The sequence below is a fragment of the Plectropomus leopardus genome, chromosome 5, assembly GCF_008729295.1.
Source record: "Plectropomus leopardus isolate mb chromosome 5, YSFRI_Pleo_2.0, whole genome shotgun sequence".
Lineage (NCBI taxonomy): Eukaryota > Metazoa > Chordata > Actinopteri > Perciformes > Serranidae > Plectropomus > Plectropomus leopardus.
Window position 1 is genome coordinate 18,408,365 of NC_056467.1, and position 16,761 is coordinate 18,425,125.

The following is a 16,761-nucleotide window of genomic DNA, read 5'->3' on the forward strand; positions in this document are numbered from 1 at the left end:
ACACTATGATACAATATGTTTAGTATTTTTAAATTCAGATGTGCTGATTAATACATATTTTGTGTAGGCTTCCATAGATAAATACACCAAAAATATAGCCAAAAATAGCTGGATGTATTCTTTTTGCTTTGCTACAAATGGAATGATTGCTTTAAAATATGGCCTCGATGAACAGGTTTCGCCTGAGTGCACACATTCTACAAATTCACACTATAAATGCTGCTCACCTTAATTTTTTTTTTTGAAAATTACATTATATCCTTATATAAACACATAGACTTAGTTACCACAATTCTGAATAATCTGGCTATGGTGCAAGTTTTCCGAAGGCACATTGAATATCTGTGTGTACTTAAAAACTCACTGTGAAGGCACTATGCGTGTGCTTTGAGTTTTAGTCTTCAGTGCATTATAAAGCTAGTGTCTTGAATCATTTGCACATTCAGTAAGGTCAAGTAATTCTCACTTTCCACTTAAAGTGCTTATGTGAATCAATCTGTGGTAGACAGCAAGCACATCTGAGCTGTAAATAGGTGTATTTTACCATTAATAGGGGCACACATCAGATCAACTGAATCAGCCCCAGTAATGCATTTAACTCCAGGACTTAGCATCTTGAAATCACCTATATCGGTGATATTAACCTGAAGCTTCTACACTGACTCCTGCTGGCATTAGCATAGCACAGGTCCACCCTGTCTGTCACCCTTCTTTATATAGCAGCGTACCATATGAATCCTCGCAGCACATTGCACACCTGAAGTCATAGCGCATTGTAATCAAGTACATTATGTCTGAGGTCTGCCAGTCTGGTAAAACAATATTCTCAGTTAAAGCAATTAGTACAGTTATGCTAAATCCTCATATAAACACCAGTGACTAAATATTCTGTTTTTTTGAGATAGTATTCTTTTTTCCAAAATGCATGGATAAGTGAATTGGGTCTGTCAAAGTACAACTTTGTAAAAGCAAGAAGCATCTCAGATTGGCTAGTGCCATATGACATAAATATACTTGTCCCCTGAGATAAGACCATGAAATGGCACAAACATCACCTGAAGTCAGTTTGTAAGAAGTGTGTGTGTGTGTGTTTTCCTGTACTTGCTACTTAGTGAGGACCATACCATATAAAGAGCAGTGTGAGGACATTTTGGCTTGTCCTCACTTCTTCGAAGGCCTGTTTGATGATAAAGGCTTGGTTTTAAGTTGAGCTTACAATTACGTAAGTTAGGGTTGGCATTTGGCAATTAGATATGATGATTAAGGTAAGGGTAAGGGTCTTGGGGATGCTTTTTGTCAATGAGGGTCCTCATAAAGATAGAAGTACGACATTGTGTGTGTGTATTTGCAGTGTTTTTGTATATGCCTGTGTTTAACAGTTCAGCTCCCCGTTTTTCTCCGTCTATCTGCTATCAACCCTGTTGAAACAAACTTCTTTGAGTTTCATAGGCTGCCCGAGGTTGGACTGGAGTCTTGTGCTGCTCGTCATGATGGAGGGCCTCAGGGGTTTTTCTGAAGGGACAAAGTCAAAGCTATCAGTTAGGGCTTTGTATGTATTGCAGTTTTCATAATTTATGTCTGTTAGTACAGTTATTGCTCATTCATGCTCAACATTAGATATGTATATAGACATGGATGGAGCCTTCTGTCTGTACACTGCATTCATGTTGTCCATATTTGTGCATGTTTTATGAAAGTGTATGAATATGAACAAAACAGGGCAGTACCAACAGAGACTGCAGTGGCAGTGTATCATAGATACAACCTTGGGACATGACGAAGACATTTACAAAATCAAGGAAGTGAACGAATCAGTAATAGAGAAAACAATTCTCTGTCCACATGTTGCCATGTATTTATTGGCCTCAGACCACAGCTGTCTAAAACTCTTCCTCTATTTAAAGGGGCAGTATTACAATCTCCTCTATTGTTGTTAGTTGTTGTTGGAAACTTTTGATTCTGCCCTCTAGTGCCATCCAATTAATGTGTCTCTTCAATGCGCTGTCATTGACCGCACATTGAAGTATGTGGGCAACGTCTGTATTTTTTGTAAAGTGAATTTAAATTAGCCCTAAGTGGACCTTACTGACACAAAACAGATTTTTTTGTATGCTGTACCTCAACAACTGTATAAATCCAGTTTAACATCTGTTCAACATTGCAGTAGACACCTGGCCTTCTCTCTCGAGCACAGCCAACGCCCCAGCTCACCACTCCCACCAGATGCCATTTAGAGGAGGTGAAGTAGACCAAGGGACCCCCACTGTCCCCCTGAGAGTCATAACAAGACAATAACATCTTTATAATATTTGCATATCCAGAAAAGAACAACCCATGATAAAAACAAACAACAAATTGGAACTTGGATTAGTATGACTTGAAATTTTCTTCTGTTTCTTTTGCAGTCTTAATATTGATTGTAGCTGGAGTCAGTGGTTCATTACCTGGCAGGCATCCACTCCCCCCTCCAGTAAACCAGCACAGATCATCCTCGGGGTTATGGAGTTCCCATACACTGTTGGACTGGAACACTTGGCCCGGTCTATCAGAGAGATAGAGGCCTCCTGAAGTGATGGAGAAACCTTACCTAAAGGCAGAGCAAGGATGCAACATTTGAGGTATAGTGGTAACATTAAAGAAGTTCTTCACAGGGTGGCAGTTGGTGATGATGGGGAGAGGTAGTGTGTCAGTTTCTCACCGTTTTCCTCCAGGTATCCCCAGCCGGTCACAAACACGGAGGCCTTGGCCGGAAGGTCAAAGGCTTTAGGAGGTAGACAAACTGGCTTGCGACTCTCTGAGAGATAGGGGAAGTGCATTCATTGTGAAAATGTTAGACTTTAGGCTTCTTACATAGAACCCCAGTAATGAGTCCTAAAACCCAGAAATCCATTGGCATTGTAGCATCTCCACTTCCCTCATCTGAAAGTGATGAGTTTTTTTTGTGTGTTTTTGTTTCTAAGACTTAAAAAAGCTCTGTGGTTAATACAAGCTGAAGAGACTTAAAAAGTTTGTTCTCCGACATAAATACATTAATAAATACCCCACTGTGAATGTCATCAAGTTGATTGTGGTTTTACAGCCTCGTATCGACATGACTACAGTGTAGTTCGTTATAGACTGACAATAGCTTTGTACTTCTGGTGACTGCATGTAGGCTTCAAAAATCCTGAAAGTGGTGTTCATTTGTGTTGATTCTCTTGCAGAAGAAAACGTAATTATCAAAAACATTTGTTCACCATAGAGCTTATTTTCTGCCATAATCCAAAATTCAGTGGAACAATTCCAAAGACTTTTTGAAGTGTGGAGCATGCTGTTTAACAAATACACCACTAGAGGGCAATAGCATAAAACCTACTGACTCCTAACATGTCCTTATCAGAACTGATCGGTTTTCAAAATTTCAACCACAGACTCTATAATTTTGATTAACCAATATACTAATAAACAAACAAAAAACATAATAAACAAAATACATCTTTTTTTGAGTATTAAACTCTCACCTCCCACAGTGATTGGGCTGCTGAGTCTCATCATTGCAATATCGTAGTCATTTCGTGCTGGATCATAGTCTCCATTCAGTATGATCCTGTCCACATAGGAACCTCCCAGTGTGCCCATGTGTGTCTTTCCTGACACCACTCTCCACCGACTCAGCTCCTTTTTACTGCTGCAAGGCCCAAAAGAAGACAACAAGGAGACAGTGTGAGCATGAGTTTTTGTATTAGATGATAACCACAAGGGAAATTCACCAAAAATGGTATAGTGGAAACTATACTGACCTAGTAAAGCAGTGGGCGGCTGTGACAACCCAACGTGGTGTCACCAGTGAGCCTCCACATGTGTGCTGGCCTCCTTGCTGCAGGCTAACCTGCCAGGGCCAGTCCTCAATGAAAGCATCTTTGCCGCCGACAATTCGGTCCTGTCGGACCTGTCCACAGTCTGAAAAACAAAGTTATCCTGTTGTTTTAAGATAATATTCTTTGGTCTGATCCACGTCAATCTGGCTTTTATTTGATGTTTTTCTAATTTATTCATCTTGATACTTCAACTTAAACACTAATGGTCAGGTTTAAAGAGTTTCTCCTCTACAAAGGCTTTTCTGATTTGTCGCAAAGAATGAACTGTAAGCCTTTGGCTGCTTAGGCTGTAGACATGTGTGGGCCTGTCAATGTGAAACCTGCCTACAACCATGTCATCTTCCACCCACCACCACCTATTTTTACTCTGCCTTGTTCCAAAAACTGTAAACTATGTTAGTTTCGGTGATTGCTTTTCTGAAATTGAAACTCACCTGAACAGGACAAAGACACCACAGATCCTGATCTGCATACACTGCTGTTGGGTAAAAAAAGGCATTCATCAAATATTTAGAGTTACACATCTACCACAAATGGCCACACAATCAGTATAACAGACAAAGTACACAGTTGTATGTTGACCTAACTAAAACCCAATGCTGAACATCTCTGTTTCTCTTCTGCTTTGTTTGATTAAACTGCCTATTTTTTTTTAAATTCACTTTCATAGGGGATGAGACAGAGAGGGAACAAAAACTATGGATTTTTTTCCTTTTAAGAAAAGACACTAAAAATGGGCACCATCTCATCTGTGCAAGAGACAATATAATCTTAAAGATCCCATATTATGCTTATTGTCAGGTTAATATTTGTGTTTGGGATTTATACCAGAACATGTTTAAATGCTTTGATGTGCCTGTCTCTTCTTAAGCCCCCCTCCCCAAAAGGCCACTCGATGTTACCGGGTCTTCCACATCTGTGCTTTTGGTGTTTCTGCACTGTGTTTGCAGCTGGGGGAATGACTGTAACGGCACTGTAGCGACAGTTTATGTTTTTATAGACGGAAGCACAGTGGCATCATGCTTACACTTCTCAGCTGACGACTGGCAGTTTTTTTCAATTTGTAGAGATATGTGAAATCTGCCAACTTGTTTATTTCTGTTGTCATTTTTTGAACTTCTGTGCTTATTTTATGTACCGTGTGGCTTTGCAGTTGCTTTGATGAACCAAATCTACTGGCTAAGACACCAGTGTACAGCTATTGACAGGAGCCACAGCAAAACAGATTTTAGTCATCTAAAAGACCCACATAAGATCTGTATTAGTTTAGGTCTAAGCTTTATTTAGAATATTTTCTCTGCCTTCCTTTACACACTAACTGATGGAGGTAGTAGATGATCAGCAACCCCCATGTTCTAAAATTACTGTTTTTATCGATGGAGTCTGGTGGCTTTGAGAAACAGCTTTAGGACCATTGGAAAATGTTGTCTAATGGGAAGTGAAAGCTTAAAAAATATTCTGAATATAACTGATCTTTTTAGGTGGGCATTTTTGGATGGCTAAAACCAAACCATCAGCGTTTGCTCAGTGCCTTTCTATTTGATGTACGTGGTGCAGCAGGTTTTTTTTTGTTTTTTACTCAGGACTTATTGTAAATAAACACTAACATTCAGTCCATGTAGTATAGTTGTGACATCACAACTTCAAGGAAATTATGATGGCTCATTTAAAGTCTCAGTAAGTGGCTCAATTTTTGAATACAGACTGTGCATTTCTCTGTGGATTTAGTGTTTTGAAACTTTTACAGTATTTACATAGCACCTATTTTGATTTAAATATAAAAAAATGAATCTGACTTTTCACAATATGGAACATTTAAAAGCAACAACATACATTTGATTTTCCTATTTGATGACAATTGCCAGCTCACCGGTCTATGGTAGCCTGATGTATGGGTGTGTTCGCAGTTTCAGGCCTGACAGCTGTGAATGGTCCATTTTTCAGGGACGATATCAAAGTGTCCACTGGGACAATGGTGTTACGAGGTTCACTGTTTAGACAGAAGGGGGACAACTTGATTTCAGGTCAGATAACACAGTGGTTGAATTTGCAACGCAAACTATGCAATGCATATAATCTCATGTATTTATATTAAAACTCACTATGTGTAGCCCAGTTGTTTACACGCTGTGAGTGTGTGCTTTTCAGTCCAGTTGTCGCTACATACACTCCGCCAACCTTGGCCACGGCTGTACACCTGCAGGACCTGCCTCCCCGACATGAGACGCACTGGAGGGAGGAATGGCACCGAAAGGAGGACAAGGGAAGTCATTTTTCAGGCTTTGTTTTTGTGTTTGTGATAATGAAGTCAAAAAAAAGTCAGTTTTTTTGTTTTACCTGGAAAGGTAGTGTTGGCCTTAAAACTTGACAGACAAGTAATTTCATCCTCTCCTCCTGCACAGTCGTTGTTCCCGTCACAGGCTTTGTCTAATGGGATGAACTTGAATGAACGATTGCAGAAGAAGTATTTGCTGTCAATCAGCTTCTTAACTGGTGGGAAAAGAAAAGAAGGACAAAGCACAGGTAAGAAAATCATTTTGCTTTTTATGATTTGAAACAAAGGAAATGACACCACCTCCTGACATGATCTTTATGCCATTGAAAGAGATGTTTCTGTAGTATTCGAGTAGAGACAGATTATGGAAGTATGAAGGCAGGGCCTGTTTGCACTTTGTGGTGTTTGCGTGCCCTTGGAGGAACTATTTCCAAGAATTGTGACTCACTGAAGTACGCTGCTGTGACTAGTATGCCTATTAAAACCACAACTGTCAGGACAGCCAGCACCACTCTTTTCCCCTTAGACTTGACTCCCTGAGTCTTTTGTGGCGGCATGGGCCTTCTGTGTTGGCCTGGTCTTGGAACCACTGGTAAGAAAAAGGACATATAATTGGGACATATAAAAGGGAAACATAAGGGAGGCAGTGATAGAAGAAAGGGGAACAAGTAAACAGAAATGAGAGAAAAAAGGGACTTAAATCTAGTCATGGGATAAAAAGTGTATAGCAAGCCATATTAATATTAATGTCAAAGTAGAAACAACTGACAGCTTACCTGCCAGCCCAGGATTCAAGGGTCTAGTGCTTTCTTCAGGCACCTGTGCGATTGTCTGAGGAGAGAAAAGCAAATATAAGACAAGATGAGCACAGGTGTTGAATCAAAGTGTGCATTGCATGGCGTGCGAGAAAATGTAAACTATGTGTGTAATATATGTCTGTAATTCTGTTTACAAGTTTGTTATTATCTGAGTTTCCAAGATCAACTTGCATAGGGGTTTATATCCAGGTGATCGTCGTCAAACACGTGAGAATAAATAGCATCTCTCTGTCCAAAAATTCCCCAAGAGCATTGAGCCATGTGTTAAATAGGCGTATAATACCATGCACATTTGGGGAGGAGCCACAAAATCGTGCACACATGGAACATGGTGTGCCACATGAGCTGTCGCATTACGCCCATGTGTCTTCCTGTATGTCGTTCCACATGCTGCAGGCAGGTCCCATAATCCGTTATCAGACAGACCCCATGACAGTGACAGACTGTGAATGTACAGTATCAGTAGGTGTATTGTGGCAGGATCTACTGGGACCGAGTTTGTCTTCATTTCAAATGCAACTGATATTGTGGAGACAGAAGACACTAATTTTGCAGGGTGGTACATTAGAGGAGAGGCCATCCCCTCAATCACAGGTTAACCCCCCCCTGCTGATCAAGTATCCTTGAGAAAAATCAGCGATATCCCAGTTGCATAATCGCATACAGTACATTGTGTGTGTAGTGTCTAGGGAAAATTACAGATTGAATGACAGCAGTTTTGTCTCAATGGAGGGCCAGGATCATTTAAAGCTTCCCACCCTTCTTGTTTTTAACCCTTTCAAATGAATATAAATGAGGATGTACATGTTTGTGAGCAATTGAGGGCTTTTCCCTTCTCAGATCATTGTCACTTGAAAAATGAAAATGGGGCCTGGAGAGGTAAAACTATCCAATATTTCACAAGAAAAGTTGAGACCCTAAAGTCCTGTAAGGTGATATTTACAAGCACGCGAGATAGATAACTTGTACCCACAAGACAATTAAGTTGCCCAGTGTGCACAAGATTAAAAAGAAAATCACCTGCAAGTGCTTTAGGGCCTCAGCGCTTTGGTAATTTGGGGGTCGGCTTGCTTGCTCTAACAGGAGTTTGATGATCAATTTGGTCTGTGGAGCAACAGGTTGGGAGTTGATAGTCCTGTTATGTCTAGTCTGCGGGGCTAATATTAGCTGTTGATGGTTAGCAAATGTATAATGTTGTGTACAAACACAGTGAATTAATTCCCACTCTAACAGATCTTTTACAACTTGAAGTGACTGTAGGAAAAAACAGTTTGTGTTCAGTGTCGCTCCTGTAGCTGGCAGATAGACAGCGTTGCATGTTGTTCATTAGAGTTGAATATGTTTCATTCTGTCGTGTTATAGCTCGAGTGTCACATCAATATGGCTGCTGACTGGCCTGTATGGAGGCTTTCAGCAGATGGTGACTGGCGGTTACCTGCTGTTCTTCCTTTGTCTTGGTTTAAACCACAAACATATTTACTGTATACTATATGTTAGTTGATACTTTGTTTGGGAACAAGTGCAGAATCTTTGATGACTAAATGAGGAATTTCCTGACCAACAGCTAAACAAAACAGCTAAAAGGGAACACTGCTATATGCTGTTCTCTACTTTTCACTTCTGCTTTAAAGGGTTAATAGGTACACTCCCTCATTTTAATAATCTGTTTGTTTTTTTTTACCACCAGGCTCATTCTACTGTAGATACTTCACTGGAACAAAGTGCGCAAAATCAATTTTGATACAAGAGCGGTAATAAAAGCTCATCTGACTGTATCGCGTCCAGAGTCAGATCTTGTCAGTCAAATGCAGCAAACAAGCAAAATGTATAGACTCCAGAAAGAAAGAGGGGTAAGAATGTTGTTGGTCAGGCTTTTTAATTGGTTTCTTTTTTGGAAGAGAGTCGCTTTAACCTGCTGTGACCCAGCTCTGCTGGTTGAGACTGTTTAGCTAAAAAACTGTTATATAATTCAGCATTTTAAATGGCCATCTCGAGCTTCAAGCATAAAAACTGCATACGTCAAAGACCCAGACCCTTTGTCCTTTACTCTTCGTGTAATGTCAGCAAATCTCTCTCAAATTTCTCTTTGCATGGAAACAAGGAATGTTTAACTTTTGTGCATGACGCCCCGAAGCACAGTAACACAGGAGCTGTACTCACTGATAGTTTAGTTTCCTATAGTTTCTAGCCATATAGTTTCCACTTTATGTAACAGGATGTAAGGCAAATCTGAGATGCCCTCTTTTTAAAAGCTCAATACCTAGACACTTTGTTCTTTACTCTACATGTTGTGTCGTCAAATTTTAAGTTTCACTACAAATTTGAAAACTCACTCTTATTTTTAAGACTTTATTCTAAGTCAAGTGCGGCATTTTCACCTCAAATTGATGCTTTACAGTTAAGTATATGGAGCCTTAAACATTGTAGTTGAAAAACCTTTATATTAGTTATCCCTTACTTATAAGTAAGGGATAATACCCAACAAGGTGTCCATTACCCCTTTTAAATGGCAGATGTGGAGGTCTGAACCATCTGACATGGATTTAACATATGCTAATTAATACCTATTCTAAAAATAATGACACACAGATACAAAAACCTCAGTGAAGAAAAAAAAGCAAGATAAACCAGGTCATCATTACCCAATGATGAACAAAACAGCACAAAAAAGAGGGAGGTTCGACTAACCTGAGGAACCAGAAAGATGGCTACAAAAAGTCATGTCGCCAAACCCTCACACCTTTCTGGGAAACACAAAATGTCATCATTTCTACTATGACTAACTAAAATAATATTATGAGCCAGAGCAATTTATCAAAACAATCATCCAGTGTTTGCCAAACAATACTATACCTCACATGTTATTTCCACAGTATCAGCTCATGTCCCATACCTGATTTTGTTTCTTTTTGAGTCAGACTGATGTGTATGTTGGACTCCAGCCAGTTAACCTAGCATTAGTGGGAAATGCTCCAATGGAGAAGAATAACTGGGTCACGTTTAACTGATAAAGGCCCTGACATTGTAAACCTTTTGTTCAAAGGAGGTGTCCCCCTCGCTGCTTCTCACCTATTGGATTATGTTCCTCTTAACTGTAACGTTCACAAAAGAGGCTTTTGAAATTACGCGTGACATGTTGGAAGAGCTTTAATCAAAGATCTAAACCACCGCAGTCCGCATGTTTAGATAACAAGACAAGCACCTCTTTTTTTGTTTTTGAGGAAAAGATGTTCCTTTAATGTCTCCTCTGAAATGGCAACCTTCTTTTTAAGAATTTTTTATTAAGTCAGTCTCTGTGTTTTGTATTGTTGCTTGACATGGAAGACTCTGGCCAATTAAAAAAGACTCTGTAGCCTTATCAAAGTTGCTTGGGAGATTTCAGGTTGGCTCAGCCCAATTTTAAGACTTAGACCTATACAACACCCTGTTGCTTAGAAGGCTACTTTCTTTCTTGAGTGCCAAGATCACCAGATCACCAGCCAAGTCAAGAATCAATATATTATCATATGTAATGATGAAACTTAACTTTATTTACACCTCTAATCAGCGTTAGCATGTTTTGTTTGAATCCTGGCTGCAAACAAATTGCCCTGTAAGCAATAAAGGTACTCAACTTTGTATGAGCAGAAGTGCACTAGATAGTTAGTGTTGAGCAGGCTGCTCTCAGTGACACATAAGCAGGTACATGACATACATTTTTGAAAAACAAACAAACAAAATCATGTTGCTGTCAAGTTTGACCCAGAAAAAATCAAAACTGCACAAATAAATATAGTGAGTTTCTAGCTAGATCAGTAAGAACCTAACATGTTCTTACCTGTCCCAGAAGCTGCCACTGATTCCACACCTATGATAACATATTTTGTGTAACATTACACATTAAACTTTACATATCAACTACATCCACCTTTACGTGCTCTGTATAGTTGCTCCAACATGCAACACAATGCTGCTGTTTTAAGCCAGTACACTGCAGGAACTGGTTGAGTGCAGTAAACAAACAGAGTACTGTTTGCAGGGTGAGGACATGTCTTTCTTTGTCCCACAGTATGATCAAACTCGTTACCAGGATATGCAGTGATGATGGTATTCAAATACCCCCTCAATTGCAAACCAGTGACTGACTTATCATCTTCACAGCGAATTTGTCGATTCTACTTCCAGTTGCACTCACCCACATGATGTAGTTGTCCTTTTTAGTTAGGCCCAAACGCACCTCATCCGATACGGAGCACAGAGTAAACACTGCCCTCCCTCCCTGGAGGTGGGACTCCCCAGTCGCTGACTGTCCCCTGGATGTCCTTCAAACCTCTTCCTCTCACCCTCCTGCTACACTGGCTTAAACTACAAAACCTGGTTTGATTCAGTCTCTCTCTATTCTCTCTCTCCCCCTCCTCTTTTCTTTCTACAGCAGTGTAACTGAATCCGGCTTGAAGGGTGCTTGACCTGCCCCTCTTCAAGACCCCAAGGCAGTAACAAAGAGTCCTGGTGTGGGTCGACGCTATGCAGATTCAGAGAGAGCTGTTTTTGAATGACCAAGCCCTGCTGACAAAACAAAACAAAACTAAAGTATTCCAGGTAACCTGAAACTTGAACCCTCCCCTGTCTGTCACTGTCTCCTCCTGCACACCCTCCCACCTCAAACTTTTAAGCTCTCAGGAAATACAGGAAAGCACACCATATCTTTTTTTGCCCCCTTTTGTGTTTGGTACTCCTTAGCTCCCCTCCTGTGCTCCTTTGCATCTCAGATTATACCCAAACATACACCCACACAGCCGTGCATCTATACAGATACAAATACATGCAAAAACAAAGATGTGCCACACTGCCTCACGTATGCCTTCACACACCCACACATAAGCTTAACAGTGGAGTGGTTTGTTTTAGTGTGCAGTAACGTGCCCTGAGGCTGAGGTGTGTATCTATTCTCACCTGTATTGTTTTGACAGTCTAATGAGAAGGCAGTTGGTATCAGTCAGCAGTTCCTGCCGTCAGATTATGACTCATGCCATGCCACGTCACGTACCGTAAACAGAACAGGAATATGACAGTACTCTCTACAAGAGTCTACAGCCATGTTAACAGCTGTGACTCTGTATAGTGCTGGGAGTTAAATGTGTCTGCATGTGGACATGCTCACAGTGACCATGCTAAAGTGCTTATGTTTAGCAGGTGCTTATGTTTACCATGATCACCATCTTAGTGTACAATATAACGATGTGTGTTTTTGAACGGCCTCTTGAGGCTGGCTCCAGAAGTGAGTCAGTTCCCATAGTCACATAACATATTGTATATATATATCCTTTTTTAAAAATATATATACCTTTCTTAGTTTTCGTCATAAAAAAGTAACATTTACAAACAAACTAACGAGACCAAACCTATAAACAAAACAAAACAGTAACAGAACTTTCAGTTAAATGATGGGAAATTATATGTCTAATAATATAACCTACATATTAAAATGCCCAACTTCACAGCAGAAATAAACATGTTTACAGCCTGTTGCAAAAAAAGTTTTCAGTCTCAATAGCTAATATCCTCCTTTATGGCAACTGTACAGGGGGTGAAATTGTTTTATAACTCACCCGATTATATTTTATCTTAAGGTTTAAGGCATATTTAAGGGTGGGCCGCTTTGAGTGACAGTCTGTCTGTCAATAGTGTCCTCGGCTTCTCAGTCAGATTCACCCCTCGCTCCTCGGCAGCTCCATCCTCTCTCCCAAATATGGCTTTGAAAAACTAAGATAGTGATGGTCAAAATGCCAACCTTGACATTAAAAACAGAAGTCCACAAACCAATGGGTGACATGGCGGTAGCTACGTCCATTATTTCTGTAAGTACAACTAAGGGGGATGGGCATGTCATTAGTTTTACAGGTATTTGGTCATAAACAACTAAATTAAGAGCCAGGGAATCACTGAAGCATGAATGAATGCATGTACTCAATATCATCGCAATCCATCAATAGTTGTCTGGGACAAACAGACCAACAGTTGGATGAAAATTCTAATATCGTAAATATATATATGAATATGTCTTTATCTATGCAGAATTAAATGTATTAGAAAATGGAATTGCACATGATATATGATTTGATATATGGTAAAAAATGCAGGAATGCTGCAGTTGCTGGCACGCCTAAGTCATGGATGTCAGTGGCTTTGTTAATGACATTGCTTTGGCATCTGTGATTGGATTGTGGCCAGAGGTGCAACAAGCCTGAACATTTTCAGCCCATCTAAAACAAAAAATACAGCAGGAAATTTCTGTCCTATGTGACTCAAGTGTTAAATTACCTAATAAGGATGCATTCAGTGACCCCTCTGGTCACTATAGGCCAGCGCTTCTAAAAATGAAGCCACTGTGAATGCTGTGGGACACTGAACAAGTACAACTGATGGGAAAAAACTGGGATTGGGTGTGTGAGAAAAAAAGGCAGAGGTTGGCAGAAGAGAAAGAGCCATTGTTAGAAACAGCAGCCAATTTTGTTGTGTGACCTGGACAATTAAATGCAGTGAACCTTAAAGATGACTCCCAACCTATCCTCACTCATCAAACTTGGTCTATGAACTTACCTATTGACTCAGAGTATGTGTATGTGTTAATAGATAGATGTATAAATGCAGGTAGATGCAGGTTTAGATATGCAGATAGAGCTTGTTGCAGGGATCAGTTTGAAGCCGAATTGGGACCAAGTCTTTGTTTTGCAAGTCAGATCTTTGCATTTAAGTCCCAAGTCAAGACAGGCGGATCCCAAGTCCTAAAATTTGAGTTTCACTTTCTAAACAAGTCATAATGAGCTTCTCAACAAATGTAATGCCATTTAAAAAAAAAAACAATTAACATGAATACTTTCTTAAAATGTGCAGTTTGATGGAAGTTGTGTCTCTGTAATTTCTGACCCACGTTTTGCATTCTGCAATTTGTTTTTTGTTGACTACCACACAAAATTATTAATTTAAATTTACATTTGTCCAACTTGGGCTCAGTAATGTGACATTCATTATTCATGGCAACCTTTGTTGGTTTATGCAAAGTGGATCTGGAGAATTGTTTGGGATTAATAGCATTAATGCTGGTTGATTCAGGAGACGAAGGGTAATCAAATTATTCATGGCATTATTTTAAGATAACAAAATTTTAAATCTTTGGGCTTGGGGAATGGTATAGAGTATTTTCAGGTCAAAGGGCTCATGTTGAAGTGAAGTCATTAATTGTTGGTGTTCAAGTCCAAGTCAAGTCTTTTTTTGATTTTATAAAGTTAAATCTTAAAGGCAGCAACTTCTAGACTCAAGTCTGACTCGAAGTCCAAATTTTGTGACTCAAAGCCAAACCTCTGATTTGTAACTGACCTCTGAACATTCTCCACACAAGGTTCCTTTCAGCCAATGACCTTGTTTAACCTCAGTTCATATTCAAAGTCCCATAAAGTTGCCAGGACGCTTACTGTAGTCAGTACCAGGCTCCAGCCTGGTACTGAATCTGTTTCATGCTCTCCTTTTGTGTGTTTGCCTGACTGAGCTTAGCTAAAGTCAATAAAGTATCATTTAGATAACCAGTTTTAAAATGATGAACTACCTCCCCCCCACCGCCAAAAAAAAAAAACCCAAACAAAGCACTACAATAAATCACCCGTTTCCCAGAGTTTATACTGTAAATCACATGAATATCAGCAGTCACAACATTTTTTCCTGTCTGGCACTCTGACATGGTTGAACAATGGCTGACTAGATGTTTGCACACGCTATAAAAGAGAAGATGAGAGCAATTCAGAGATCTAATAAATCTATTGTATGCCCTTGTTTGACTCTATGCTTGTATTGTTCTGCTGAGTCAAGCTGCTTCGTTTTGTTCATTATCCCATCAGCTCTCACAGCACGACAGCTGAGACACACAGTCCATATCAGCCTGATGAAATTCATTCGTTCATTATTCTTCATTTCTTTGTCAATGAAACCACCTGATGCTTCTAAAATCTGTTTTTGCCCTTTCAACCTGCATGCGTGTAAAGCTCAAGGACAACTAAATCGAATGCAGACCTCCTGAACAGCTTATAGTCCAGATGGGTTACACATTAACAGATGTTTTTCGGACTGCTGTTGTGACTCATATATGAATATGTGCCAATTACGAGAACTTTAGCTTGATCCATTGAATTACTTATTCTCTAAAAGCATCCTTGGAAAATTCTGAAATTCTGAATTCTATTTTATTTCTCACTGACCTACAAACAATGTAACAGATTCAAATTCTGGAGAAACATCTCAGAGTCCTCTGTAGGGATCTTGTTAAACTATTTTATTTTAAAGACAGAATTTGAGACAAACAAATCTTCAAAGATGCTTCAATTGATAATATTTAATACATTTTAGGACCATAAGGCAAGTGTGCTGGATAAAACTATTTTTAAATCTGGATCTTTCCTCTGTAACTTTTTGCATTATCAAACATTCTGATAAGGATAGTTTACTAATGTTTAATAGGAAATGTGTTTACAAATGGATCAAAATTCCTTTTTGAAGAAACCACACCACATAGAGTATATAAAATTGCCTACCACTCTTCCAGCGTGCCAGTCATTCTTGCATACAGTGATTTTGTTGCTGAAGAATGGCGATTAAAACACGTTCGTTATAAAGGCAGTGATAGATGGGTCGCAGAAATAAAAAAGCAGAAGTGATAAAAACCCCACATACAAATATATCACTTCCCACGCTGCTGTTTTCTTCCTCACCTGTAAAGTAGATGTTACTCGGTCGCTTCTTGATAAAAAATCGCCCGAAGGTCAGTGAGCAGACTGGTGGAGAAAAGTATTCCTGGTGTCTGAAAATTTTGCATTTTTATCTGAGGAGTTCCTCAGTCAACCTTTATTGTTTCAGCAGGGAACACCCTTCCGAGATCCTTCATCCCACCTCTTTGCCCTCCACTACCACGGCAAACAAATTCTCTCTATCTGTCTTTCTCTCTCACTCACACACGCTTGTACACACATACACCCCCTCTCAGTTTACCTCCAAAGCCAGTAGACCACCGTCTCCCCATCAGTCATGTTACTCAGACCCTCCTTTTGTCCACACAGGTGTGCATTTTGTGTAACTTGATATTAAGCTTGAGAAATTTTATGAGAAGTGCTGCTTGACAAATGACTGGTTAATAATTAACAATTTCCCATTTCATGTGTGTTGGAAAGAATGCATGTTGTCCCAGTCTTCTTTGGGAAACCCACAGTTTTTTTGTTTGTTTTGCTTGTTTTTAACAAAATTAGCTCTGTTTGTGTTTTTTAAATAGACCAAATATTCAAAATGGTTCAAAGGAAAAAATATCTCTAAAAGCTGTTTTTTAGAAGCAAATGTATAATTCCAAATTATACCACGAGGTTGAATTGTGAGGATTTTCCAGGAACAATCATCCACCCCTTGCGTCACTCTCGTCTAGGAATAACAAAACACTTTCTTTGAAAAAATAGTGCCATTGTATCATCTGCCACCCACCTCAGCTCATGCACAATGTAAAATGAATGGATTTACTGTATAAGGAAGTACTTAAGCTGTCTGCTGAGAACTATGAAATACCTCACTAGTTATGCAACATAAGTAGGCAGCGTACCCACAGTGACATGGTGACAGATGATATCAGTGTGGGAGGGGCCTTTTGCAGCACCATAACCTGTTATTGCTTTGATCACTATAAAGAGGATCAGTGACACTTTTCTGTGGGATGTGATGGTAAATGAAATTGTTTCTTGGAGATTTTCTGCCATTTTACCGAGAAAGACCAAAGATATTTCCTGAAAATATTTTTTCTGTG

The 16,761-nt window shown here is 39.5% G+C and overlaps 1 protein-coding gene and 1 long non-coding RNA gene across 4 annotated transcripts; one reads left to right on the top strand and one right to left on the bottom strand.

Annotated features, from left to right (window-relative positions):
* Positions 1–1,418: 1,418 nt before the first annotated feature.
* Positions 1,419–15,957, bottom strand: tmprss4a (transmembrane serine protease 4a). 3 transcript variants are annotated; one of them, XM_042486704.1, is made up of 13 exons: positions 15,689–15,957; positions 6,909–6,963; positions 6,581–6,721; positions 6,195–6,347; positions 5,960–6,086; positions 5,728–5,847; positions 4,292–4,335; positions 3,780–3,939; positions 3,501–3,667; positions 2,699–2,794; positions 2,445–2,587; positions 2,119–2,271; positions 1,419–1,512 (listed from the first exon to the last, which is right to left on the bottom strand). In XM_042486704.1, the coding sequence occupies exons 3-13, from the start codon at positions 6,687–6,689 to the stop codon at positions 1,501–1,503; spliced, it is 1,284 nt and encodes a 427-aa protein (XP_042342638.1). In that variant the 5' UTR covers positions 6,690–6,721; positions 6,909–6,963; positions 15,689–15,957; the 3' UTR covers positions 1,419–1,500. The 3 variants fall into 3 exon arrangements, with proteins under 3 accessions (XP_042342638.1, XP_042342637.1, XP_042342636.1); XM_042486703.1 differs by lacking the exon at positions 15,689–15,957 and adding an exon at positions 11,125–11,364 and having other exon boundaries at positions 4,292–4,332; XM_042486702.1 differs by lacking the exon at positions 15,689–15,957 and adding an exon at positions 11,125–11,364.
* LOC121943230 lies at positions 1,463–2,491 on the top strand. The gene is made up of 3 exons (XR_006105845.1): positions 1,463–1,538; positions 2,165–2,239; positions 2,406–2,491. It is a non-coding gene; the product is annotated as an uncharacterized LOC121943230 (long non-coding RNA).
* Positions 15,958–16,761: the final 804 nt, after the last annotated feature.

Excerpts from the sequence above, each read along its gene's own strand:
- tmprss4a (XM_042486702.1), bottom strand. Across the intron at positions 3,668-3,779 it reads GCCGCCCACTGCTTTACTAG|CAGTAAAAAGGAGCTGAGTC; the intron begins GTCAGTATAGTT and ends TGGGCCTTGCAG. Across the intron at positions 2,795-3,500 it reads CAGCCCAATCACTGTGGGAG|AGAGTCGCAAGCCAGTTTGT; the intron begins GTGAGAGTTTAA and ends CCTATCTCTCAG.